At 39.9% G+C, this 27946-nt stretch overlaps 3 protein-coding genes and 1 long non-coding RNA gene across 14 annotated transcripts; 2 read left to right on the forward strand and 2 right to left on the reverse strand.

Annotated features, from left to right (window-relative positions):
- Positions 1–2199: 2199 nt before the first annotated feature.
- Positions 2200–11679, reverse strand: LOC147643927 (uncharacterized). 2 transcript variants are annotated; one of them, XR_015271337.1, is made up of 3 exons: positions 11593–11679; positions 11365–11475; positions 2200–2566 (listed from the first exon to the last, which is right to left on the reverse strand). It is a non-coding gene; the product is annotated as an uncharacterized LOC147643927 (long non-coding RNA). The 2 variants fall into 2 exon arrangements; XR_015271338.1 differs by having other exon boundaries at positions 11570–11642.
- A 984-nt stretch (positions 11680–12663) lies between these two features.
- AGO1 (protein argonaute-1) lies at positions 12664–27936 on the reverse strand. 10 transcript variants are annotated; one of them, XM_086831520.1, is made up of 8 exons: positions 27628–27936; positions 26778–26944; positions 24130–24292; positions 20778–20852; positions 19026–19814; positions 18741–18963; positions 17063–18673; positions 12664–16997 (listed from the first exon to the last, which is right to left on the reverse strand). In XM_086831520.1, exons 3-8 carry the CDS (start codon positions 24248–24250, stop codon positions 16859–16861), a joined length of 2958 nt encoding a protein of 985 aa, XP_086687646.1. In that variant the 5' UTR covers positions 24251–24292; positions 26778–26944; positions 27628–27936; the 3' UTR covers positions 12664–16858. The 10 variants fall into 10 exon arrangements, with proteins under 10 accessions (XP_086687646.1, XP_020815571.2, XP_086687647.1 ...); XM_020959912.2 differs by having other exon boundaries at positions 27664–27935; XM_086831521.1 differs by having other exon boundaries at positions 27200–27906.
- Positions 23492–25013, forward strand: mRpL53 (mitochondrial ribosomal protein L53). The gene is made up of 3 exons (XM_020959913.2): positions 23492–23845; positions 24364–24491; positions 24553–25013. Exons 1-3 carry the CDS (start codon positions 23700–23702, stop codon positions 24744–24746), a joined length of 468 nt encoding a protein of 155 aa, XP_020815572.2. The 5' UTR covers positions 23492–23699; the 3' UTR covers positions 24747–25013.
- On the forward strand, positions 24753–25013 carry LOC110189724 (uncharacterized). Its single transcript, XM_020959915.2, has one exon. The coding sequence runs from the start codon at positions 24753–24755 to the stop codon at positions 24933–24935; it is 183 nt and encodes a 60-aa protein (XP_020815574.1). The 3' UTR covers positions 24936–25013.
- Positions 27937–27946: the final 10 nt, after the last annotated feature.

A 27946-nucleotide genomic window follows, 5' to 3' on the forward strand; every position in this document is an offset into this window, starting at 1 on the left:
TTAAGGTAAAACGAGTTTTGTTTTCAGTTTCATTGACAAGATCTTGGGCGTTTCTCTTATTGAATCAATTTCAATTGAAAGTAATTACAACTGAATCGCGTTGAGAATGAGGAGGAGAAGGTGGAGAGTGACGCATTGTGTGTATTGTCAGTGTGAAATCTTGTGTATTTAAAAACGAGATCAGAGGGTTTTCCGGTAATAGAATTCTTGAGGTTTAGTTTAATAGAACTTTAAAACATATTGTTTGAATTAGAAAACGATATACAGTACCCTTTTCGGAATCAAACCTTATTGTTTAAACTTTAAAGTTCAAAGTTTTATTGACAAAAAGCAAGGAAACCAAAAGACTAAGGCTAAAGCATCCTTAAAATCTTTAGTAAGATGGTATATTAGAGAAAAACACCGAATCGAAGTGTAACTTTTGTTTTTATAAGGCTTAGAAAGCAATACTTTCCATAACAAACCATCGATTTTGGATTTATACTTCTGCAAACTCTCAAAAGGAACTTTTTCATACACAATAAGAAGTTTGACAGGCTCTAATAAATATTTTATAAATAATACGTCATTGAGTGTCATTTTAAAAGGTTTCAAAGTAAGGCCTTACGTTAGTAAGTGATCCAAAACTGAGGCACCCATTAAAATCAAATTAAAAGTTGTTAAAACTTAAGTGATTTCTCTAATCTAAATCCATTGATCCAGCAAATGTTATATATTCCTCCCCTGATCTAAAATGTAATTTATTTGTGCATCCTTTGATCTGACAGTATCTCATTCCTTACGTTGTTGGCCACATCCCGTGAACTCCTCGCCGTAGGAACTTTATAATAGACATTCTCTCTGGGCACAATGCGACAAGTATTCAATAGACTCCATTTCAATGTGTGTGTGTGTGTTTTAGCCTTTTTGTTCAATGTTTTTTGTTGTTATTGTTGTTGTGCGGGACTAACAATGCCCTCGAGGCTGCAAAACGACGACATAAATTTCGATTTTTGCAGTTGTACGTCGCAATATGCACATAGTTCTGTGGGCCGACAAAAACTCCGTTGGCGGAACAGAAATAGAATTGCACACAAGTGACTGACAGACAAAACGGCAAAGCTGGCACAGAGACGGGATATATATATAGTATAAATGGGCTATATGGGAGACGGGGTTCATGGGCGGAGGCTGCCACCGTTAGTGCGGAATTAGCGCATAATAATGCCGCACCAGAGCAGCTGGGAGCATACAGTTTTGTGGACATTGCTGTGTAAGCCCCCAAGTGCAATGAACCGCCGAGCGGTGCTCTTTATGGATGGGGTGGGTGATGGGGGGGGGTGGTGCATCCCGGGGGAGGGAAGAGTGCCACTGGTGCGAGTGGGTTGGCCAAATATTTGCTCAACATATTGCCCTTTTGAATGGAGCTATCAGTCGGTGGGATTACCTCAATTGCCCTACTACAGTGGGGTGGCTTGGATAGGAGGAAATTGCTTTGCAATTTCTAATTTGTTGTTTTCCAAAGAATCATTAAAACTCTCGGAAAGGTATTAGCTTAAAAATGAATAATATACTAAGACATGTTTATGCTTTTCAAGGAGTTTGAATAGAAAAAGTTACAGCCACGCTACACCTATATACGTTAAAACAACTTATATATTTAAGACTATTTTACAAATTCCAATGATGTTGAAATAAATGCAATATTTATAAAAAAAGGCTTTTGTTCTTTAAATAAATTAGTTATTGTATTAAACTGTATAATTTTATGATTGGTGTAACCTTTTGACCAACTTCTTTAATCTATGCAAGAAATCCTTTATAATTATAATGCTTACTTGTAAACTGTCTTTTAATTATATTCAAACGTCTAATAATTATTACTTTTGAAATATCCAAAAGGATAAAATGTACAATTTCCTTAATATCCTAGCCACCACCATAGCTTTTTTTATATAGCTTCTAAAAGTCCTTATTTATGATTATAAAAATTATGTAAAATGTATAAAACTCACCTGCTATCCGTAGAACGGCACGATCCGCCGGATCCAGCTGCAGGATGCTGAGCGGCTTGTCCTTAGCCCATTCGCTAAGGGATTCGCGATCCATCATGATGTTGGCGGCACTCCCCGTGGATGCATAGATCCGGCGACGCTGGCACAGCTGCTGCTCCGAATGATGGAGGCGCGGCTGCAGCTGCAGCGTGGGGCACGATGGCGAGGGCGACGATGGTGATGGCGACGGGGAATGGTGATGATGGTGACCGTGATGACCGTGATGGGATCTGCCGCCGCCGAGGAGTGCCGCCTGCGGGGAATGTGGCGACTGCGGGGTGGAGCGTGAGCGGACGTAACTGCGGGGGGACGCCGTCTTGGCTGATTTTGTGGCGCGCGGCGGTGAGGATGGAGGACGGAGTACGGAGTACGGTGTACGAAGTACGGAGGATTGGATTCTTCTAGGACCGGCGACAGGTGGCTGTATAGGTTACAGGCCCTTGGATTGCACTCTCCACAACTTAATCCTAATCTTCTTAGCTATCTAGAATTGGGCTAGCAACATATTTGCTAAACTTTAATACTTCTTTTAACTGCAAGAAAAAAAAATATGAAAACAAATAATGGTATCACTTGATATGTGAGAGAAATTCATATTTTTTTGTTTAAGTGTAAAATTTATGGTTTTTTTTATTGCTTATTATTTTTATTATAATTTGGCACACTATCTTGTCTTTGATTTATTTGAAAACATCACAGAATCTTTGAAAAGTCATTTTATATACTTGTAATTTGTTATTTAGAAGTAGAAGCAGCACACAACACAAAAAGAGCAATAATTATATAATATTTTTAAATATATTTGTTTTTAATATTATAATTAATTTATAGTTTAAGCTTTCCCTCACAAAAATCACACTAATTTCCCATTAATACTTATTTCGAATTTACGCGCTCTTCTCTTTCGTTGCCTACTTTCAGGCTATCCAGAAAAAGTTCCAGTTCGAAGTCAGCCTAAGGCACCTTTTGCTTATTTGCATATTTTGTGGGTGAAATAAATGCACATAAAAGGGGGTGAAGGAAGATGTGAGAGGCATTTCCTTTGCCTTATCGCTGCGTTCTCATTCTGCGCCAGTAGGTCATTGGCAAATTAAGCGGAAAACAATGAGCGTCAAGAAATAAAATGGAAACACAATTGCTGATAATTGAGCCCAGTTTGGCAGTCACTGTGTCTCGGCTAAGTTTCTTTTCTTCGAGTTCGAAAAGCAATACCAATAATGAATGAAAAGACAACGGAAACTAACAACCGCAAAGACAAAAAACAACAGCTGTGTGTGTGTGTGTGCGTTTATGTTTGCATGTGTGGGAAGTGCAGCAAAATGTCAACAAAAACCGCAAAGAGAGGTGTGGAGATAGCAAGAGAGAGAGCGACCGGTTTTTTCCTGTTAGAAGAGAATACGCATGCGCAAAGTTTTCACACCGGAAATAAAAAGGAAGAAAAAGAAAACAGTTTTTGTTAGACAGAGAGAGGTGCCACAGGTAGAGAGAGAGAGAGTGGCCAAAAGCCATAAAAGAAACGAGATGAAGATGTAGAATTGTTATTGCTTTTGACCCGTTATTGTGACTTGATTCTTCTATCGCGTTCTGCAATTCTCTTCCTCTATTGCCAATTACAGGCGCGGTCAAAATTATAGCAGTGAAATTTATTAATAATACCTTTGATATCTTTTATTTAAAACCATTCTTAAAGATGGAAAAACCCCCTTTTCCTTTTTAATAATAATATAAATAAAACCTCTTGACTTGTATAGACAATAAATAATACTCTTAGGTCTCAATATAAAATAAAATGAAGTTAACACGGAGAATATCAAGCATTAAAGGTTCAGTAACTCACTAAAAATGCATAAAAATAACCCAAAATCCTTGTTAAATAAATTTCTCCAATAAAATAACCTAATTTACAAATTCGCACTGCTAGTTTTTTGCCCGTATCTGTTTTCGTAGGAGAGGTGCTTGATCGTTTTGGCTTTCCGCTTCGACTCGATGGCCAATTATCGCTGCTAAATTGAATTATTATTGGGTATATCGGCACCGGCTCGATTGCCGCGTGGGATCCAGCGACTCGAGGCTTTTATCAGCTGCTGCTGCCGCCGGCGGCGCATAAACAAACGCTAACTGTACAACTGTATGGAGCGTGAAGTAAAGTAAATCGTTCCATAAATGCCAACAAAGCGACTAAATTTGGAATCTCATAAATGGGGGGGCGAACCGAAATGGGGTGTTCGGGGGGGCGTGATCAGATTGCTAAACAGTGGCTGCCAAACTGCACCGGTAACTCACAGAACGCGGCAAACAGGTTGACAGACTGCTGACGGCCTTTGAATAATAAAAAAATAAGAGTTATCAAACGATACGAATGAAAAAACGGTTGTTTTTTCGGCTTTTCTGGCGTTTTTGTTACCTTTCCTCTATGTGCGTGAGTCGGTTTGCTTATCAGCAGATAAGCAGGGCAATGTTTTTGATTGCGCCCATGCCTTGATAAGTCTCACAGCGCTTACGAAACTGTGCTACTCTCGAGGGTTTCTTCTACAAAAATGAAATATTTGATTGCTTGTGGGACCGGATACTATAGGGGAAAATATGTATGGTATTGAAATGAGTAATAACGCTTATTTCTTGGGTTTGCAGTGGGATTTTTGGATTTTTTCTCTATTAAATAGCAAATTTAAACTGTGAATATCTTAGAAAAAGTATCTGCTGAAACCTAACTTCTCTTATTTTCTTATTTATATAATATATTAACTAAGGTTTGTTAAACCCTAGTGATTTCTACCATTTATAATAATACATTATTTAAGTATGTTTGCTAAGGCCCAGTGTACACTTTAAATATCATGACTCTCTATATAATATATTAACTATTCTTACATTTAAAATATTTCTTTTATAGCCTATATAAGCAATATTTAAAAGTACATTTTAGTTGTATTGTACAGACCCATAAAAATATGTATTGCTTTGATTAAATTACAAAAACCACTTGAGTTTTGAAATCTATAAATAAAAAAACAATTTTTAAAACCAAGCTACAAACTATATAGCAATAAAGAACTAAGTCTGAATTTTTTTATCTTTTAAACCTAAAAGCAATTTATTACTTTCTACTATTACCTGATGATATGAGCTAATACTAATAGATATACATACATATATGTATGTTCTCCCATACTTATTTTTTAATTGGTAGGTATTACGTTTAAGTAAGAATTATACGATCAATCTATTTATTTTTATCTGTATACCTGAACAACGGAACCTGAACCCGTGAGCCCGAATCCAATCCGAAACCTGACGCTGATCTAATCGAGGGGGAGAGACCTTCTACTTTTTTGTATATTTTCAGCTGATTTACGATTCCTCCCTTCCGGCGTGTAAGACGCGGCAGTTCCACATTTAGTCTTAATTTGAACAAAGCCACTCGGAATTAAACTTGCAAATTAGCTACGCAAATTGAACGAAAAATAGCGAATGAAAACGAAATCGAAGAGAGACAACAAACGACAGTCGACCGATAGTAGCTCGCATTGCCCTCAAACTGAGCGTTGTTTCAAATTAGCAGCAGCAGCAGCAGCTGTTGTGACAGTAAAAATAAAACAAATGCGGTGCCGGCCAAAGCAAAAATACACACACAACACACAAGAGTTGAAGGCCAAGGGCTTGTGGCAATAAAACTACTTGGCTGCAGTCTAAGGGATTCAATGCAAACGGAATGCGTCTAGACTTTAGGGTCTAGACTCTAGACCGACAGACTTCTTGTGCTAGAACTGCCAAGCGAAATTCCCCTTGAAGAATTAAATCTTTCAGCAAAATCACCGAAGAATGTTTAAGGATTGAAATAGCAGAAGTATTCTAGAAAGAATACGCCTTTAGACCTATTTTAGATGTAGCAAAACTCTTTAATACTTTTAAATCTAAAGTCGTTCCATTTTTCCATGTATGGAATACCGTTTAGCGCATGAAAATATCGCAAAAACGTGGAATATAGTTTAACTAAATTAATAAACAGATTTTAGGGGAACTCACGTGGATCATAAAACAACATTTGCATATAAAGATCGTTGTAACAAAACCATTTTGGGATATATCTTTAAAAACCTACCCAATATACAAATTCCAACCAATTAGACCCTGTTTCCTAAAATCAAATATTTAGCCAAGAAAACATAAAACCCTAAAGAAAAGAATTGAAATTTTTCCACCAAACAAAATAAAGTGGCAAAAACGTAAAGTAAATATATGTTCATATATACAAAAAGTACACAAATTTATCGATATTTGCCAATTAGACCCCTGTACCCAAGAAATACATAATTTCAAAGCGATCACTCTTTTATCTTTAAAGCATAACAATAACAACAATTTCTCAGCTTTATGATCCAATGCCACTCAAAGTCCCATTCGAACTTGGCGATATGAAGAAAAGGCCCTTGAGATAACGCCAACAATGCGGAATTCTGTATGGTTATTTTGTGTGTAGGTGTCCCCAGTTCTCACAGGGCTCGCTGATGGGGGTTTCACCCAGAAGAGGTGGTGCTGCTGGTGGGGGAGGAGGAGAATTATGCGAGACACAACCAAGTCAATTAAGCGACAGTTGAAAAAGGCAATAAACGGCAACCGCAAAAGTCACAAAACAATAAACGTTGATAAAAAAAAAAAGAGAGAGAGAATAATGTGTCCAGAGCAGTTCTGGAGAATAAAACAAGTTTGACAACGTCATCGCTTGGAAATAGAAAACCCAGGGGGGAAACAAAAAGGGATCAGTATGGGGGGAAACTTTGCTCCATGGGAAACACAAACGATCGAGTTGAAAAATTGTCTAATTATTAACAATGGGAGGGGATTTATAAAATGTGAAACTAGGCCCCGAGCTCCGCAATGAAATCATATTTGAAATTGCATTGATTGCTCCATTAGATCATGCCTGCGGCTGACTGTGACTCCCATATTTTGTTAACTGGGATTATGTCATGGCTGTAAAACTACCCAGTATATCATTCGTTGAGAGCAAATTTGCATGCCAAATTGCTAAACGGGTTCAATTGAATTGATATTCGACATGTTTCAAATTAAATCGATTCGAGGGGCACGCACGCTGTCGCTCAAGGTTCGTAGAACTGCCCCTCTGGTTGCTCCATTAGTTAGTTGTGTGCTAATTGATAAATGGCCAGACGATCTCCGGACTAATTAGGCTCCGAAATTCTTTGTGGGCGTCGCCTGACGAGCGGCGAGCAACTTAAATTAACCACTCAAAAGGGCAGAGATCGGAGGAGAAAGAGTCGGGAGTTGTGTTCTGTGCTGGTTCCTCCCAGCTCCGACGATCTTTCGTGTGGAAATCAAGCGGTTGATTGCATTGTGTTTCGCTTATCACAGATGCCACACACCAGATATGGCCCCGACGAGGGTCTCGGGATGCAAGAAGGCATCTGGTTGGAACCCCTCCCCCCGACAGCGTGTGAAAAACATTAGCTAATGGAGCGCAACCAAATCAATTTGACACACAACCCGGTCTTTAACCTTTCTTTGGGCCTACCAAATCGAGACAGACACATCTTTATAGGGCACTTGTACACTCATTGGCACATTAAAAAATGAAATTAACAATTAGTGAGAAAGGAAACGAAGTTAACATTCCATTCTTGAACTCAATTTTATAGTTTAAAATTTAGAGCTGAAGAATTTATAAGATATATGATTACTTAGGTTTAGATTTACTAAAAAGATATTTAGAAAATATATCCTTATTTGAGTAAAATATAAATTTTACAAATTTCTGTATTGCTAAATAGTTCACACACATTTGTTTAATGAAAAACTAGTGGTAAAGTACAGGCTTTAAATGTTATAGTTCTATATCTTAATGGTTTTCTTTTAAGAACCATTCCAGAAAATGCTTTTCTGGCCATAAACTTGTACCTATAAAAGTATCTCAGTGTGAACTAGAATTATGTGTATCCGTATCTCTATCTCTTAAAAGCATCTCATGGATACATGCTTCTGTACTTATAGACCAATATGCTCCCAAGTATATGATCAAATTGTTGTATGGTTTAAATGTATAAATAAATGAGAACACATCACCCAGGCCTCTATACCAACTTTTCCTTCAATTAGCCCCAATCTGACGCTAAACAAATTCAACTGTAACAACCAACGGAGACGCCTCCGTTTTGTGGCAGAAAAAGAACAGAACTTTGAGACATCTAGATTTCCACGGCCGATGGATGGCCACTTTTGCAGTGCAGTCGCGACCTCGATGGAGTTTTTCCAACTGCCGATGCCAAGTGCATGTCGCTGCCAATCGGGGGAAACACTACAAAAACCTGAAACTTGTCAGACGGCCCAGTGTAGTAAGTAATAAAAAAATAAACGCAGTCATTGGGGAGGGAATGGAAACACAAAACTGAAGAGGAGCTCGGGGCCCAAACGCTTGAGTGCATTTTCCAGGCCGACAAACACCACTAGACAACTAGTAACAGCTAAAAAAGTACTTCAACAACAACTAAGACAGCGGCAACAACAGCGATAATAACAACAGCCACAAAGGCAGCAACCCCTTTTGCCGTATTTCAGGCGAGAGCTGGATATATAGAGAAAAAACTGTCTGATTATGTTGTATTCATAGAGCTAGGAGCCGCCAGGGTGCGTCCTCATCCTCTGGGATCCATTAAAAAAACATAAAAGGGAATAGGGGGAACCTCTGTTCGAGTCCGTAAAATTAAAGGACATTTCTATCTACTTTGTCTTTCTAAGTTATGTAAATAAGCTAAAGTCATTTCTAGCGTTCCCAAGAGTTTCAAGTTTCATTTGAGTATTACTTCATTTACAGAACTTAATTTGAATAAAATAGTCAAAGGATAATGTCTTGTATTCTAACAATCGATTACTTACGGGGTTAAAAGATACTCAAATACTACAAGAATGTTTTTCAAATGCTTACTTAGAATTTTAACCCTTTAAAATATTTATTTAAATAATAGTTGTTTATGCAATTCGGCATTTGAAATGTATTTTAATGTTTTAAAACATTTGCGATGATTCTAGAATTGACTAAAGTGGTTTATTTGTTAAAGTAATTATTTAAAAGTTCCCAGAAATATATTCTGAAGATTTTCAATTCGGAACATAAAATGGTTTTATTGCCTAAGACTTCTTGGAAAAAAACAACCTTTAAAATATATAGGTCACAGTTAGAGTTCTAGGAAATAATACTTGGGAAAGGTCAGGATTGCGAAGATTAAGTTTAAGTAAATATAACCGACATAAACAGTTTCAAAACATGTTTAAAATAATTCAAATTCTTCTTAAAGTTCACAATTTATCTAATGTAATGGGGTATTTTAATGAGTTTTAATTACACTTAATTAAGTAAAATAATAATAAAGTAAAAAAAATTGTATAACTTTTTAGCCGGAAAACTCTTCTAATGTATTCCAATTATGTTTTTTTAAGGTCTCGGTCTCGGAATGATGTGTGTGGGAAATGGTATAATTGGGAAAAATGAAAATTGGAAATTGGGCCTGCCGCCAAATGGTGTTTCCTTTTTCGGGGGTTGCTTTTTGCCTGCTGCTCACCAAAACAAATAAAATTGTAAACAGAAAAGACCGGCAAAAGGAAGGCAAAGGAGAGAAAAATTGAGAGAGGGAGACCCAAAAAGGTGAGTGGCGCCGCTCTCTCTCTCTCTCTCTTTCTCTCTCTTTACCTGTGGTCAGTGTCAGTGTCAGGCTCACGCACACGTTTTTATTGAGTGTGTGGGTGTGCGTAGCCTGTCCGCGATTGAATGAATGATGAAAGAGAATGAGGAATAAGGAACGGCACATGGACTTTATGGGATGTGTCACCCACCACTCAAAAAACGATGACCGCCACACACACACCCCTCTCTCACCCTCCAACACCTCTTTCACTATCGATTTTTTCCAGTGATGGAAATATGCGACAAATGACAAAAAAAAACTGAAGCATTTTCTAATTATAACAAGTCTTTGATAAAACCACAAGGGCGAATGTGTTGGCAGATAGACGAAAGATACAAGGAACTGGAGTGGACCCAGATAGGCGGCGACAGAGAAAAAAGAGAGAAGAATGGGAATTTATTACGCTGACTTTACTTTGATTAACCGGCCAGCAACTAAGCAACAGCAAAGCTTCCCTAAGATGAATTATAGCAAAATATAAAATATCTGCAATTCAACAAAAAGTTGTCTCGGCAAATCCCAGTTTATATTCAAATTCTGACACCAGATAAGCGCGTTTATAAATAGAACAAACAGCAGATAACGAATGGTTCTCTCTAAGGAAGCTCGACTGTCAAAAAACGCACCTACCTCACACAGGGGAGCGGGTTGAACGGAACATATGAATGACTCTTGCTCTGACACAGTTTTATAAACAAATTATTTAATTTGTTTACCCGCCCCCGCAGCAACAAAAGGCAGCGGCTGTTTAGTTAAAAATTCCACTCACACACACACGTAATCGGGCGAACGGGGGTAGGGCGGAAAAACAAAAACGAAACGAATAAGAATCGCGGGCCAAAAGGAACAAACAAATAACGCCTTTTATTCTGGCAATTAGCACATTGCACTTTGCCTTTGAATTTCGCCAAGTTTGCTAAATTGTCGCTGTTGTTTGCACTGTCACCACTTTTTTTTCCCAAATTCCTTTTATTTTACACCGTTTCGCCCCCGCTCGCCTTATTCGTGACTCATGGAAGGAGGAAAAGGAAAAGGGCACAAGAATTGCACTGTGTTTTCGAGAGAGCCGGGAGAGAGCGCATGTCAGGTTTCTGCTGAAACAGATCTCAGCGGGTGCTAGAGCGAGATGGCGACTTCCAAGTGAGGAACCTGGCGGGGAAAAGGACGCAAGAGGGTGGCTCACTGATAGCTGTGTGTGTGTGTGTAAGTGCAGCAGCAAGCGTTTTAGTTTTTTCCATCCTCCACTTCTTTTTTCTCGAACTACTCTTTTTTTGTTGCGGCTGCTTCCACTGTTTTTCCTGGTTTTTCATGGGATTTCGCTCCAGCTCTATGTTAATTTTCACAAATCACTGTTATATACACACAACATTTTCCACTATTTCCTTTTGGGCGCTTTTCATTGGCCACGGCACTGTTTTTCTTTCATCACGCAAAACCTTATAGCAGAATAATTTATGGCAATTTATTTCGTGTGCACTGTTGCAGTTGTTGTTGTTGTTGCTTTTGTTGCTGCTTTCGCAGTTTGAATGAACTGCGCTTCTTTCGTTTTTTGTTTTCTCGCGCTTCTGGTTACAAACAATTTACATGCTTTAGTTGTTGCGTTTCTTGAAAACCGTTACACTTGTGCAATTTACCAAAAAGAACAGCGGCGGATTAATGACCCGTCTCACTCACACTCACGGAAACAACACACACATACGCGGACTGCAAGAGTGCAACAACAAACGGACACAATTGGCGGCGAACTAGAAAAGGTAAAATTATTATTATTTTATGCAACACCAGAACTGTGGGAAGTCCGTTTTTCGCGAGGTTTTGCTTTTATTTATTTATGTTTACGTTTTATTTAAAAAAACACTCACGCCGGATCAAAGGATCGTGGACCGGCCGAAGTGATTTTTTTGTATTTCTCTCTTTGTGCGCGATTGCACTCGTATTTATAGGTTTTTGGCCGCTACTTTGTTTGTCCAAATTTAATATATCTTCATATTTTTGTTTTGGTCACTCTGGAATACGAAACTGGTATTTACATTTTACACGTGTATATAAAAATTACATGTAAAATTATCGTCGGTAATGCAGTAACAAATTCCTCTAAGCAGATCCCAATTCCAGTAAGCAGTTTTTCGGAAGTCTGGTAACCTCATTTTCAAATCAAAAACCAAAAGGTTGTTAACTTGGATTGAAATGCTGTAAAAATCTAAAAATAAAAAGGTTATTAGCTTAGAAAAGGTGAAGCCACCAGATGTCGCTTGAGAATATAGACAAGCTTCAATTCCGAGTCTTTATCCAACTTGTTTTTTCAGCAGTTAAATTCAATTTTAAGTAAAATATAGTCGTCCGATTTTCATATAACAAAAATCAAAATTCTAGAATAATAAAAAAGGGCTATATTTTAAATTTGATGAAAATCTGTTGAAAACTGAAAAAGTTATAATTTTTAATTGTATTAATTTCTCGATCATTCCTATGGGGGCTACATGAGATATAGTCGTCCTTCAGACTGTTGGTCCTGATCAAGAAGATATATGTTTTTTTTATTTCTCCTTCATTGCGTTGCAAACTTCTGACTGAAATTATAATCCCATTCAAGAGAGAGGCAAAGGAGGTTAAAAACAGTACATAAAATCATTTATAATCAATATATAATATTAAAGAACTCTGGTTTTCTACGATTCTAAAAATATATAAGTCATTTAATTTTAAATTTTCCGTTTTTATTCTCAGAATTATTGACATAATTGTGGCTTAAAACAGAGTCATTGGATTAAGATTATTATTATTTATAAATATTATTGTTGAGAATTTCGCATTTAAGCATTACCTATGATCAAATGCGCCTTTCCCACACGCTTCCTATATTAAATTCTGTAACTAATTTAGGTGAAAGTACCATCTATCAGTCCCAAGTCCAAAAGTTAAAAGGCAGGTTGTTTAGTTAAATATATAATTTTATTGAACAAAAATGAATTGTATATGCTGTTCTCTTATTTTTAAACATCAACTGAAATTATGAATTTTTTATATTTTTTTGTTTGTTTTTTTTTTTTTTTCATTTTTATTTAAGGGCTCGGTTTTCTTGTTCAGCTTTTTGCCAATGTTTAGAAACTCAAAATCGGATTGAATAAAAACCGCAAAAACTTGATAAAAATAATTGTAATTTGTATAAAACATATACATTTTGTTAATTATATAATTGTGTTTTCTCATTAACTTAATTGAGTTTTGTTATTTGTTGGTTTTTAATGGTATTTGTATTGAAGCGCTTAGAACTAATTGTTAGACAGCTTGACAGAATTCTTTCGAAAAGATCATCGATTTCCATTGAATTGCAATATGTGACAAACTCTGATCGATCTCAAGTTACATATAATATGTTTGTTGTGTGGAAAAAATGTCGATTACGTCGTATTTTAAGTCACATTTAAAACTGGTTTGATTTGTATTCGTCTTTAAACTTGATTTTTTTTTAGTTTTTTGTTTTTGTTGTGTTTGTTTTTGTTTTACTAATAACATTTAAAAAGATCACCAAAGTTACAAGTTTCCCATATTTTACGTTGCTCACGTTGCTCATTTATCTTTAGATTTAGATTTAGATTTAGATTTATCCGTATGTTGATGTATCTTGCTTACTCAGCTTATATATTAGCACTAATATTATGTATTTTATTGATTAATTACCCGGCATTTTGGTTGATTTCTAAAGTAAGGGATGTACCAGATGATGATCTCTCTTCTATCTCTCCTCTTTATCGTCCTACAATCGTTTAGATTTTTGCTAGTCGAATTTCAGCTAAGGGTTATAGTTTATCTGATTCGTATTTGGAAAACTACATCAAGGTGGAGGGGGAGAGTGAGTGTGTGTGGGGGGGGGGGGGGAAGGAAGGACTTTCAATGGGGACTTTAATTGGAAGAGTATAGAGTACACACACACATATCATAATGTAACGTTTATAATTGCTTGGAGTTAGTCCTTGTCACTTGTTTTGAAATCTCGGTAATTGTGGCATATATATAATTTTTATCGTTAGATTTGTATTTATTTTTATTTCCTTTAGGAAGAGTTGTGCAAATTGCTGTTCTAGCTTCGATTTCGATCTGATTATATATCATATATCTATGTATAATCTATATATTTGTTGTATATAATTGTAGACATCTATAAACGGCACATTTATAAGTAATATATGTAGAAACAATGCGATCCGAATTCTATCCCTTACTTGTCTCTCAGTTTTTGTTTTTTTTTTTGTTATTTTTGCATATTTTTCACATCGATCTACATCTTTAGTTTAAAGCTCAATTGAATTTTGACAGATAAAAGATGCAAGTTCCCGGCTTTCCATTATTTTTGTTGTCTTTATCTTAAGGGGCCTTGACTCTGAGCAGAACATATATACGAAGGTTGAAAATGATATACACATAAGGCTTTCCGTCGGTCTCCAACCTTCTCCTGCGTCTCCTCACTTTTTTTTCTGCATTTAGCTGCACGACACTGAAGAAACCATTGAAATTGTTGCGTGTGTCAGTAGGGGGAAAATCGGAGTTATCTAGTATAATAGTAGGGACTACTCTTACAGCCCATTGTTCTGGATGGGAACTGGGAACTGGGGGGGCGCTAGTAGCTATAGGTTGTTGTTGGCATTTTTCGATTTTTGGGGACTTTCCCGAGTCAACTTTCAGTTTACGTTTCTTCCTTGCGAGTAGTTAAAGCTTATGGACTCTTCTCACACACATATAACACATTATTTTGTGTGCTTTTGCTGGTAAAGTAAATTATTATTGTTGAATATTATCGCTCATTTTTAACAACTACGAGATGCATTCATTGTCGGCACACATTTTCAGCTTAAACTTATTGAATAATCATCATTACATGGTTTGGATTGATCCGTTCGATATCGAACTCATTACTTGCATTGATTCGTTTTCTATCGTCTTTGCTTACTAACTAAAATTGGTAGATTTTTGTTGTTTTGTATTTGCTTGGGCTTGCTTGGGTTTAAGTAAGTTATTATTAAGAAATAAGTTTAATTTTTAAATTTTAATCCCTTGTGTTGAAACGTGGTTAGTAACAAACAAACAAATTGGAAAATTATTAATTACAATTGAAGAAATCAACAGATACGGACGACCCACACACATAGATTGATTGATTAATTGATCGAGAGATGGTGCAACCTGGCCTTTGCCGGGCTCCCCTCGTTTCTACATGTATTTCTTAATTCTTCTTCAGATATTACCAACTAATTTGTAAGTGCAATAGAGGATTAAATATAGTAAGCATATATCGATTTAAATATTATGTATTTTATAATGCTCTCTCACATAATGTACGATTGGATGGGCAAAACATACATGCTCGCAAACTAAATCTAAAATTAAAAAGGGATCTGTAAAGGATTGTACACAAGTATAAATAAGGTTCCGGTGCACCGCCGTCGCACCGCACCGAATAAATATATAACAACTCATCATAATGTTAACTTGAACTGTGTCCTCGATATAGTACAATTATTAAGCATACGCTTCTCTCATACATCATATTTGTTTATGGTTGCTTTTGTTGGTTGATTGATTGAATGAATTGGCAAAGAAAACTAAAGACTACTTTGTAAAATATTGAAATGTAGTTGCCATCATCTCTCGCTCTCTAGCATTGTTTAGATTATTATATTACCCGTACACCACTTGGCTCTAAAGTTAATAATTAATACAGAGTTTACAGTGAAGAAACAAGGCCTGTTCGTTTCGCGCTTTTTTTAAAAAATATTTATAAAGTACAAACTAAATATCGTTAGGAGGTACATAAATAAGAGGACATTGAGTGATATGCCTTGCAGGGAGGGGACAAGAGGTTCAGATTGTGTGTGTGTATGTGTGTGGAGGCTCGACTAAAGACTAACATAAAAATATCTGCACTTCTACCGTGTTTTATTTGCACTTTCGAATTTTTAAGTATTTCCCACAATATGTCGCATCGGTTAAAAACTTTAACTTAGTTTGGTTATATATATTATCCGCTCTCTATTTTATAATATAGTAGCCTATTGTTTTGACCAAAAATGATGTCTGTCCCTTGTTGAAATTGCAGTTCTCGATACTCATCATCTATAATCTGATCTGCGTTGGCGTTCTCCCAACGTTCTTAAAAACTATTAAATGTTCTTCTTGCTCGGTTTTTAAATATGCGCCCTTAGTTATTGAAGTATTTTCCATTCGTTTAGTACATGCTAAGTTGCTCTCGCTTGGTTTCAATGCTGCTGCTAGTGGTTCTTGTTTCTTGTTAATTATTTGGTGGTGGTCTTCGTTCACAGTAGAGAATCCGAGTTGATGTTGTGTGTTTTGTGTTGTGGTTCGAGTCAATCAGCAACTTATTCACTTTTGTATACTAAAAAACCTTTGGTTGTATGCATTCATTCATCTCATCTCATCTCAGCTCCTTTATGTCTTCAATTTCGTATCGTGTAAAAATATATTGTACAATTTAATCGTAATAATCCTATTAGAAAAAGTTCTCTCCTCTCTTTTGTTAATGCCGCTCTTTGCTTTTTGCTTTTCGCTTTTCCCTTTCCCTTCTGGTTTTTTATTGGTTGGTGTTGCCGTCGTAGTTCGCTTTTGTTCCCTTTTAGTTGATTTCTGTTTGCTTTTATTATTTGTTTGCTACGCTTGTTTTTTGTTTTGTAATTTTTTGAGAATTTCTTTTTCACATTTTACGTTCGCTTTCGATTCGTTTATTCTTCCATCAGTTGCGCAAACTTGTGCTTAACATTCGATTCCCTATATACCTATAATTTCTCACTTGCTGCTCTTTGTGTGGATGCATATGAGTGGGCTTGGCTTTTGTGTCTTTGTGGGTTATCTTTCAACTTACTAAATAACTAATTGCATGCAAGATGCTCGCGCTATCTCTCAACCTAAAATATATATAGCTGTTAAACTTATTTATACAATTCTATGCTTGGCTTCATTCGCTCGTGTGATCGGAGGAGGACTGAGGATTGGGGGAGAAGTTGGCTTATTCGAATCGAATTTCGAAACTGATTTTGTATTCTCTTTAGCTTTTTGGTGTTCGGTGTGGGGTGGTTGCTTGGTTGTTTGCTTGGTGTTTGGTGTTCGATATACTTTTTAGGCAAAGTACATGACCTTCTTGGTGTCCGCGTGCACTGTGATGGCCCTGGCCATGGCGCCCGGCGTGCGATCCTCGGAGCAGCCGCTCTGGTGCGATCCCTCGCCCGAGTCGTGCTCCTTCTCTACCAAATGGTATCTGCAATGGAAACATTCGCATAAATCAAACACTCAGTCGAAAGCAAGGCAAAGAAAGAGACTCACCTGGCCCGGAAGGCCACCAAATGGGCATAGTAGGCTGGGGCCGGTATGCTGACGGAGCGGGTGCAGCGAACGTACGTGTGACAGAGCTGGTACGTCAGGCACTGCAGCTCGTCCGAGTCAAAGTGATTGTCATCCCAGAGGACGTGATAGTGCGAGGGGCGACTGGTGCCCTGTATGCCCTGGTGGCTGCACAGATAGAAATCAAATTCGGTGGGATGTGTGATGCCCACGTCGACGGTGGTGCCAGCGGGTATGTTGCCCGACTTGCCGCTCTGCTCCTTCTTCTCGGCGCAGAAGAGACGCGTGTGATGACGCTTTTGCACTACGATGAACGTAATGCCCGGCCGGTACTCCGGCTCCAGCTTGATGCATGCCTCCCTAATAGCCGTGAGTTCGTGCTGCAGGACATGCGGGAACTGACCCTCGGAGACGCCATCGCGGTAGAGAATGATACGGTGGGGCTTGTAGCCGCCCGTCGATTTGTAAAACATGATCAGCAGCTCGCGCACCATGCTGCTTAGCTCCTGGATGATCTCCTGGCGATGCTGCTGAACCCGCACGGTGGCCGCATAACGCGATGGATGGGCGTCCATGGAGCCAACAACGGCGGCAATTGATGGTTTCTTATTGTCGCCAGCTGGCGGATGGGTCACATCGGCGCCCAGGAAGATGACGGGCTCGTTAAAGACCTTGGGCCTAATAGAGGGCACCAGGATCGAATTGATGCCACCCAACTTGACGTTGATCTTGAGACACAGGTTAGACAGTGTCTGCGGTGACGTCTTGTTAACATTCTTCGCCTGCACACATTGTGTGGCCATGCCCAGAACAGTGTCTCCGACGCGCTTCACCTCCGCATACACCGGCGTCTTGCCGGGCAGCACCACCACGACGAGCTGCAGTCCGGGGAAGGTGATCTTCAAGTAGCGGAACATTGGCTCCACCTGATCCGGTCCGGTGGCGTATTTGCAGAAGCACGGCTGTCCAATGATCGGCATGCCGGCATCGTTCGAGATCTTCTGCAGCTGCTGGGTGAAGTTACGCAACGCATCCTCGCGCACCGTGCGCTGCGGGGCAAAGCAGGCGATGGCCCAAATACGGATCTCTACGCCGGTGAAGAACTGCTTGCCACGCATATCCCAGACACCCTGGTTGGGCGAAGCCAGGCTTACCTTGTTCTGTGGCGGGAACAACTGTTGGCCGGTGATGCCGGTGGACACACGTCCCCCATACTGAAGCTTGGGTGGTGGCAACACTCGGCCGCGCACTTCCATCATCGAATTGGAGATAGTCAGGCCGAATTCCTGCACATACGAGTCGTTGTTGAAGTCAGCCCGCTTGACCAGGTTGTTGATTTCGCGCTCACGATCCGGAGCCGATCGAGCGGTGGCCTTGATCATGGTCGATGTCTGCATGTCGGTCAGTTTCTTGATGCAACGCTGCCCAGCCACAATATTGCAAACTTCCAGGGGTAGATAGGTGTGCTTGTGCTCCTGACCCACCTGCAGGCAGGGCAAGTGAGGATAACGCAACTTCATGCGGTACTTGTCCAGGAAATACTTTGCAACGGTACACTCCACGGTCTGGCCGTTCTCCAGTTGCAGTGGGAATCTGGAAATATTGAGGAGGAAGAGGGTTAGCAGAAACAACAGAATGAATTATATTCAAAGGTCCTTACGATTGCATTTGGGCGGGACGACGGGTGACATTGCAGACGCGATACTTGCGACGCATCTGGCCACAGTGCGTGATCTCGATCTTCAGCCCCTTGATCTCCTTGGTGAACTTGACGCGCTGTGAATCGGTGAGCGGTTTGCGTTGCTCGTTGATGTCGCGTATATCCAGAACCTCGCACATAAAGTCAATGACGGGTTGAGCCTTATAGAAAGCGGTAGCCGAAACTAAAAAGAATTCAGGCATCAGTAAGTTAATTTCCCGTTTCAGAGGCGCCGCCACAACTCACCGTCAATGTTGAGCATCATCTTCCACTGCGATGGCCTCACACTCTGATGGAAACCAAACCACACTTCGCGTCCACCGCCCAGAGGATGGTAGTAACCATCCGGGGAGCTGAAGAAGCTTCTTCCCACTGGAGTGTACGTCATGCTAGGCAGATGGCGCATGACCACATCGAGGGCCAAAATGGCATCGTAAGGTATCTGCCGGGTACGGCCTTCCAGAGCCTCCTCGAGATTGAAGAGCGACACCTGAGCCTGCCACTTGATGGTCACACGGAAGATGCGATCCTTGCCCTCACCGGGCAGTGTCACCTCCAGCTCTAACCTCTCGTTGCCAATGGGCAAGGGATCGCGGGTGTACAGATTGTTACGACCATCAAACACGGGCTTGAGCACGCCGAATATCTTGCTGTAGGCATGCACCATGGTCTCTATAATCTCACGGTTCACCTTCCGCGGACACTTGTCCGGCTGAATGTTGATGTCATAATGGTGCACATAGCCGCGGGGCATCGTCACCTGGAAGTGATTGGCGCGCAGCACAATCGGTCGGCCCTCGCGACCCAGATTCGGACGACGTGGGCACGTGAAGACGGGCATATCCGGTTGGGCGGCTGGCGTGGCGGTAGCAATGGCTGCCGTCACGCTACCGGTGGTGGTGGCGCCCAAGGCGGAGGCCACCTGAGCGGCAGCTGCTGCGGCACCGGCCACAGTGGCTCCGCCAGCTGCCACATTCTGGGCACTTGGACTGGTGACAGCGGTGGGATTTACCGACGAGCCGGGCGTTGGTGGTGCTGCAATCGGTCAGTTTCAACAGTTAGTTTCATCGATATCCCCAGCATAATTTTTAAGAGTATCAAAAAGGTAACGAAATTAACGTAAAATAATGTAAGAAACTATTCTAACATTAATTGTTGTGGGAATAATTTTCAAGTGCTTAAATAAATCTCATGAAATATATGTATGTACTTGTTTACTGTTTTATCTTGGTTTTATAATTGTTTTTTAAAAGACATTCCAATTATATTTTTTAAATCTTAAACTGTATCGTTTTTATTTATATTTGTTTGAAGCAAGACTTTAACATTTACTGATATAGAGTTCAAAATACGATCAAGGTAAGACAAATACATATGGTCCAGGTTGTTTTAGCTCTTATTTAAGAAGCCTTATAAGTATTACTTTTTCTGAAGATTAGCCTTAAAATGTGTTGTTCTGTTTTGATCATTATAATTCATAATTTATTTCTGTTAGCTGAAAGACTGCAATTTGGCAAAACTACTTAATAGCTTTAAAAGTAAACCCTTCTTCATATACCATTATACCTAAGCACAGAAAAACTTCCACTTAAATAGCTACAAGCTTAAAAAATGGCATGCAACGAGCCGAAAAAAAAAACACAAAACATAATAAGTACATACTCAAAGTTCAAACATAGTTTTGAGGTGTCTTTAATTTAGGTGTAAGAGTTAATATTTCAAAGTGCACTTTGCATGGTACGAAACAAACATTTACATGAAACTAAAATTAATTGGTAGTTTTTTGTTAGTAATTATTACGGCAAAAAGGGTTAGTAGTTTGTGTTCAATTTTTCAAAGGATTAGTTAGTAAGTGGAGGAGAGCTTTTGTTAGGATAACACCAAACTAAAGAACATAAACACAAACAGTTTCGTTGCTTTCTCGAATCAAATTCAAATCAATTGCATAAGGTTCTTAGTAGTTTTAGTAGATCATTTTTGGTTTGGAGAGAAATTTACATGTGAGCGTGTCGAAGCTAGTCTGCGCCTGAGAGGGACTCTGAGGCCGAGTGGGCGAGGGGGTCCACTGTGACTCTATAAAAAGAAAATGTAATCAAATAAACGCAAGGTAAATCAATGAAATGAAAATGCAGAGGTATTCAAATCAAGAGGGTAATGGCCAATCGATGGTTGTTTCGTTCGATGATGGAGAATCGAAATCAATAATGTCAGAAGTGGTGGGGCGGGTGATGAAATGATGAGGGAACCGAAAAACGAGAGGCGGTATTGTAACAAACGATAAGAAAACGAAATAGAGGTGCGTTAATAATATTTTAGTTACAGTTTTCTTTCATCATCGTCATCAATAAATATAAATATATAGGTATTTTTGTTACAGGTGTGTGTATTTTGCTGTGTGTGCTTCGCTGCCACAAGTCCATCCCCTTTTGGTCAATGGAAATGGAATCAGTGTAAGACGTTGGGGCTTGGGTTTGGTTTTTAGGTGTTTGTATTGTTAGCCACCATTAGTTAGTTCTCAGTTATAGCACCATTCAACCCTTGGGATCCCAACCCCATTTGGAAGAGAAGGGACCGGTCCGCTTTGATGTTCTACCAAGGTTCTACTAATAATACAAAAATCTGGCCTTTATTTATCCGTTTTAATCAATAGTATCAATCGTAATATTTTAAAGAGTTTAATGCAAACTGTATAGAATATTGTAAAACTAGAGTCTACCTCAAGTTATATAATTATGTTTTAATAGTTATAAAAGACTTAAATCCCATTAAAATCTGCATACTAAGTTGATGTTTCCCTATTAAAATGCAATTAGGTAATTCCAAAGAAAACTTTGAATGGCAATATGTAAGAATAAGAATTGTTTAAAGATATTACTCCTTATAAGGTGAGAATTCTGAATTTCTACAGGGAAAAGGGCGATATCTCAAAAGAAACTAGGTTACTTAAAAACATGTCTGAAATGCACCGATTTCAAAATCATAATAAGGCAAATATGTATCGAATATCTTTCAGATTTTAAAGGCTATACATTTCCATCCCTTATATTTACAATTTCTTCTGTTTTCACCCCTCTCGGAAAGTGTAAATATTGAAAAGAAATACGCACAATAAGCTGTAAATTGCGACGCAATTAGACGATGTCTGCTCTTGAATCACACATGTGAAACATGGAAGCTAGAGAAGCCAGAGACGGAAAATCTGAATGGATCGTTGTAAATGCCCCAAAATCAACCCTCAGAGCAGGAATGTAAAGAAAAGGGGGGAAAACTACTGCGACGCGACGGTCGTTGACCCAATTTTTTGCGCATTTTCAACTCTCCACGCACGTGTCTGTGACGTATGGACATAGGTGTGTTTGTGGCTGACTGCATGTGTGTGCAATTGGAGTTGCTCACACATACATGTGCATTTGCAAGTAGAACATCAAAAACTTGATTAGTGGGCGGGAAGGCCGGGGTTTCTTGGAGACTTGTGGCAGCAGCGGTTTTTCTTTCCTTTCTTCCTCTGTTTTGCATTGTCTTTCGTGTGTTTTTTGTTAGGTTTTTTTGCTCGCTATGCAACTTACGTTGTCCGACTGGATACATGTTTTTGCACTAAGTTTTAAGGTTTTTGTTTTAAGAAAAATAATTAATGTATAAAAAGGTTGTTGTTTGTTTGATGTTTCTTCGTGTTTTGGTGTATAAATGTAATTGATTGTTTGATTGGTTTGTTGTTTTCTTTGTGGTTGTTGTTGTTTCTTGTTGCTGCTGTTGTTGATGCTTTTGGTTTTCTACTAATTATTTAGTTTTTGTTTTGTTTTGATTTCAGCCTTTTTGCTTATCACACTTTAAAGTAGTTTAAAGTTTTATTCGTTTGGTTGATTTTTGCATTTGTTTGTTTGTTTATTTATTTATTATTGGTGTTGCGCGTGGGCGTGGCATAGGCGTATTTTTTCTTTATATAAATTGGAATTTAGCAACAGACAAGTGGGAATCTCGTCTCTCTCTTGTTATCTCTGTCTCTCTTTTATTTGCATTTATGGTATTTATATTAGTATTATTGTTGTTATTTTTGTATTGGAAAAGAACACAAATGTAGGCACAGCTTTCGTTTAATATATATGTATTTCTTTATGTACACACTTAGGCGCGTGTGTATATATATGTATATTTATATACTTATGTATATATGTATCTAATGCTCTTGTAATACAACTAAGAAAAAATTCTTCTTTATGCTCGCATATCTCGTGAGTGTAATTGTTTGTGTGTATTGTATGTGTGTGTCTGCTTGCGCGTGTAGAGTGACTGACTGATCCTGCGTCGGTGTGTGTGAAAACTGCTGCTGCTCCTCAGCTATACAGCGAGAAATGCGTTTGTATGCGTTTTTTATATATGGCAGCCCAAAAAATGTGTGCACGTAGAATTCTTGGATTTTCGAGACGTGATTTTTGTGCACCAAACACGTTCGCGCCGCCCGCTCTTATGCACAAACCGTGGCCAGACTATTGAATTTTGATTTTCCACAACTTTTGTTAGCTTTTCACGCCGCGCATTATGCAAAAAATGCAATTTTCTTCAGCTTTTCCCACAGCAGCCACACACTGGACGTCCACACAAAAATTGTACTCGCGACGTGTGAGCGTGACGCATATCTTAACCACACTTAAATGAGGGCAAAGCACTCTCGCTCCGCGCCGTGCGAGTGAGCGGGACGACCATAGCAACCACCACTATGCGATGTCTGCCAGCGCAGTGTTGGGAAGGAGCGGCGTTATCGATATGGCTTTTGGCTAGCTAGGTGTCCAAGTGTTGGAAAACAAATGGTGGCTCTGGCCTATCGTTATCGTCAGCTGTTACGTAGCGTGTTTATTACGTTGCTTGTCGCAGAAAAGTTTTCCTTATTTTCGCGGGCGAAAAACAAAGTTTTCCCTCCTCAAAATGTCAGTGCCATTCAGCGGCGCCCTCCGCAAGTCGGGCGGCATTGTCTCCGCCATTGGCAAGCAGCTGAAGAGCGTCAACTTGAAGGGCGTGAAGCGGATAACGGTGCAGTTCGATCCATTTGCGGAAAATGTTAAGTCGACACGGTGAGTCGGAAAAGCGCTTTTCCTGCCCTCAGCGAGCGACTATCGATAGCGGGGCATGCGCACTGCCCACCGCCTCCCCCTTAGAATAGGAAAATTTTCTCGGAACCAAAAGTGCGTAAGAGAAACGGAGGAAAAGGAAAGGCGAACAAAAACGAAAACAAAAGACAACTGAGGTGAAAAATCGAAAAGGTGCACGAATGTGAAGTATGACACAAAGAAGATCCCTTTTCGAGATGGCAGGATGATGGAATGAGCGTGAATATGGGCCAACAACACACACTTACCGTACACCTTGCCGATAATGCCCACGGCGGACGTCATCTGGAGATCCGGGAACGTCAGCGGCAGCGTGTGCGGATGGAGCTGAGCTGGCCCCCCGGGAGCCAGCTCACGCTCCGTTGACATCTTGGTCGGTGTCGGCGTCAGTTTGAGGCGGCGGCGCTGCTCCTGGAAAAGGGGATAAGGAAAAATCAATAACGCTAATCGCAAATCGTTTAATTTTATCTTTTCGCCCGCAGCGAGTTCCTCTTCCTGCTCTCCACACCGAAGGTGGCCCAAACGAATCCCAAGTGCGTGGTCAAGTCCGACATTGTGTTCGATCGCCAGCCGTCTTGCATTAAGTTTGCGTTAATCGACTCGGCGCAAGGTGTGGCATTAGATTCCTCTTATTTTAAAGATACTTGTAATCCTTAAACGCTCTCCCACAGAACAAGCCAAAGTGAAGGAGATTCGCTTCAACAGCGATAATTTAAACACATTAGAGCTCCTGCAGCTGTGCAACAGACACGTTTCCAGCTTGGCACCCGTTGAGGAGATAACCAACAAGGTCCTAACCAAGGCGGAGAAACAGAAGCTGGGAGGCGGTGCCGGTGCTGGCAAGAAGGCAGCCAAAAAGAAGTAGAGCGTCATGGTCAAGAAAAACAAGGGGACGCTGGCGGTGATCGAGCAGATCTACCAGGATATACCAGCCTTTTCCGACATCTTCACGGAGGAGACCTTCTACATGTTCGCCTTCTGTTTCGTTTGCGCCACCATCCTGATGGCGTTCATTCTCTCCCGGTTCATCACCATCAAGCCCGTCGACTTCTGAGACAAAGTTTCTGTTTTGTCAAATTTCTCGTTCGTACATTTGGACGTACATTTGGAAATATATAAGCTTTAACATGTACCACTCCGCACTGTATTCACTTTTGGGGACGACTGTGGTGCGAAAGGGCACGGGTCCCAACTTTCAGTTCGGTCTGTCAGTCTGAGCATTTTTTCTTTTAAACCTGTTTTTGGGCCCTGGCAAACCGGAAAATCATCTGCTCCTGGTGCCACGGCTGCTGGCTGTGCTGCCGTTGCAAATATCAGCAGATGAGAGAGTCGCCTGTCGGGCAGAGCTTATAGTCGCAGGGGGCGGGAGCCGTTGATAATTGGACCAGAGGAAGTCAAGCAAATGTGCCAGAGATGCGATGCAAAGCGGACGTGGTTTGGGGTGGACCCAGAAGACGATTTTGCATTAAGGTGGTAACTTATAGGAAAAATATACTTAATTAAAACTATTTTTTCAGTGCAGTAAACTACCGATTATTATAAAAATAAACTTCAATGTTTTTAAAGCTCATGTTGTGGGAAATAGTAGGAAAGCATATATCTGTGACTTTTAATGTCGAACAAAAGAAAGTAACTTTTGACTTTTGATCATATAGAAGTAACGAAACAAAATCTGTTAAATTATATATTGTATCTAGCTCTCTGATCGGCACATTCAGGGATATAAAAACGGAATATACAGGTATTACAATAACAAAATCTGAGCAAGTAGGATTCTTTCTTCGGAATTCGAACTTGCAAATGAACATTGGCCAAAGTGAGGTTGCTGTATGGCTTAAAATTGCATTAATTTATTATTAATATTAATCATAATCAGGGTTTTACTAAAACGAACTGCTTTCATCTTTTTATTTTCTTTGTAAAAGTATGACGTAATTAAAAAAGAAAAGGATAATTAAGCTTTGAAACCTTTAGGATAATCCTCAGAAAGTTTCTTGGTTAGAATCCGATCGAGACCTAAAACCTCTTTAGAGTTAGAAAGGAAAGGATCAACAGGCGGTGGGAAAGCGGGGAAAGCTTCTAGAAAGTGCCATGACAGCTGTTGAGATTGAGTTAGATTTCTTGGATCCCAAGCGGGAAATTTCACACACATGTACAAACTATTTCAAAAACGAGGAAAGTGCGCTCGTCACTCGAAGCTTTGAGCTAAACTTTATAAAATGGCGCGATGTTTCATCGTGTGAGTGTATATGTATGTTCGACTTGCCACAGCCGAAAAATTCAGGCGACAAACTGTTGAAGTGGCTGGGGGCAGCAGCTGCAAATGTTTTTGGTGAAAGTTTCTTATGGGCACCCTGTGACTGTGATTAATCGAATTCAATTCGAAGTTGCCAAGTTCAATGTCGGGCCAACAACAGGAGCTTTGCCCCCCTTGCTTCGCCCCTCTCTACGGCTGGTCAGCCATGTTGAAGGAGTCGCTGTCGCGTCGGAACTTTCGCCACCCACTCGGAAACTTTGTCGCCTGACGTAATGGGCGCGCGGGGCGAGAAGGTAACGAGCGAACTAACGGAACGGTGTTTCTATTGGAAGCTAAGGATGTGAATGTGACCTTTCTACCAAAACATAAACATAGAGGCAGTATGGTTATCCTGCTTCCACTCGCTGCGCGTCCGCTGCTCTTGAAATTTCTTATAGCATATGCTCAGGCGCCATTTGTGTTTTGTTTTTTTTTTGTCCTTTCTTTTCTTCTTTCTTTTAAGGTTTTCCTTTTTATGGCCATTTGAGTGGGTGCTGGGAGTTTTCATTTTGGATGTTCCTGCAGCTGTTCTGGAAGCCTCTTGTGCAGCCGGCAGAGACGGAAACCCCTTATCAGACCCCTACCCTTCTGTTTACTCACCTTATCGCAAAATTGCAGCTGACTTTATGGATGCCTTTTTGTAGTTTTATCAGCTTTATCAGCGGCAAATCGAGCGTTTTTGTTTGCGAATTCCGATTATTTGAGTGGAATTCATTAAGGAAACACGTTGGGCCTGGCGTCCTCACCGAATAAACGTTGCGGGTGCACTAACAGGGGGAGTTATGGTTTAAAAAGGCGAGAAATATAAGTGCAGGAAATGGTTAAAACGCAATTTCTTTCTTGGGGCTGTTGTTGTTGGTGTTGCCAGATCGCCGCACTCACAGACACGAGTCACGCACACACTCGCAGCCGCCGTCGCCGCCTCGGTATGGCAACAAAAATTGCGAATTCCAAAAGCTTTTTGTTTATTTTGTTATTCGGCAGCATACACACATATGCACCATTTGGAGTGGAACTCTTACTTTATTTAATTTTATTTTTTTGCAAGCTTCTATGCCGCCTTGGGTATGTGTTGGTTCGTATGCGAGTGAGTCTAAGTCAAAGGTTTCGAGTGTGCGAGAGAGCGCTCTCTCTCTCTCTGTGTCACAATTGCTATCTCCCTCGCTCGGAGAAGCTAAATGTGGTTGTTGTTTTGCTGCTGTCGTGTTTTTTTTTTGTTACTTTTGAGTTTGTTTTTGCCGCGGCTTTTAACTTTTTTATGGCAACCACTTTTGACGGTAAAAGCTTTCGCTACCAAAAACGCGGAGCAGTCATTGGAAAAAAAACATACAGACTGCCACAAAAACACACACACGCTCGAACATTTGCCAAAGCACCAGCGCTCACTCACACACGCACGCCGAGATTGCTGCAAAATGAAAGCACCAACAACAACAGATACAAAACATACAGGCAAAAATTGCAAAAAAAAAATATGGACAATTACGCAGAGTTTGGGATATTGAACTATTTCGTCGATATATTTCCTTATTCGCTGTCAGTGGAGAGATCGCATGAGATCGCGTTATGATGAGAATCGAGAGCCAACTACAGAAAATTGCAAACGCGCGCGATTTGCACAAACACAACTTATAGGCTGGCCGTTTTGGAATTGAATAAAATAAATATTGTTGCGAGAGCGCGCGACTTTCTGTGTGTGCGTGTGGCTCGCGAGAGCGTGTATCTGTGTGTTTTTGGCTCGAGAGCGAGTATCTGTGTGAAACTTGGCG

Source organism: Drosophila serrata, unplaced genomic scaffold (genome assembly GCF_035046125.1).
Source record: "Drosophila serrata isolate PLE 108 unplaced genomic scaffold, ASM3504612v1 contig_240, whole genome shotgun sequence".
NCBI classification, from domain to species: domain Eukaryota; kingdom Metazoa; phylum Arthropoda; class Insecta; order Diptera; family Drosophilidae; genus Drosophila; species Drosophila serrata.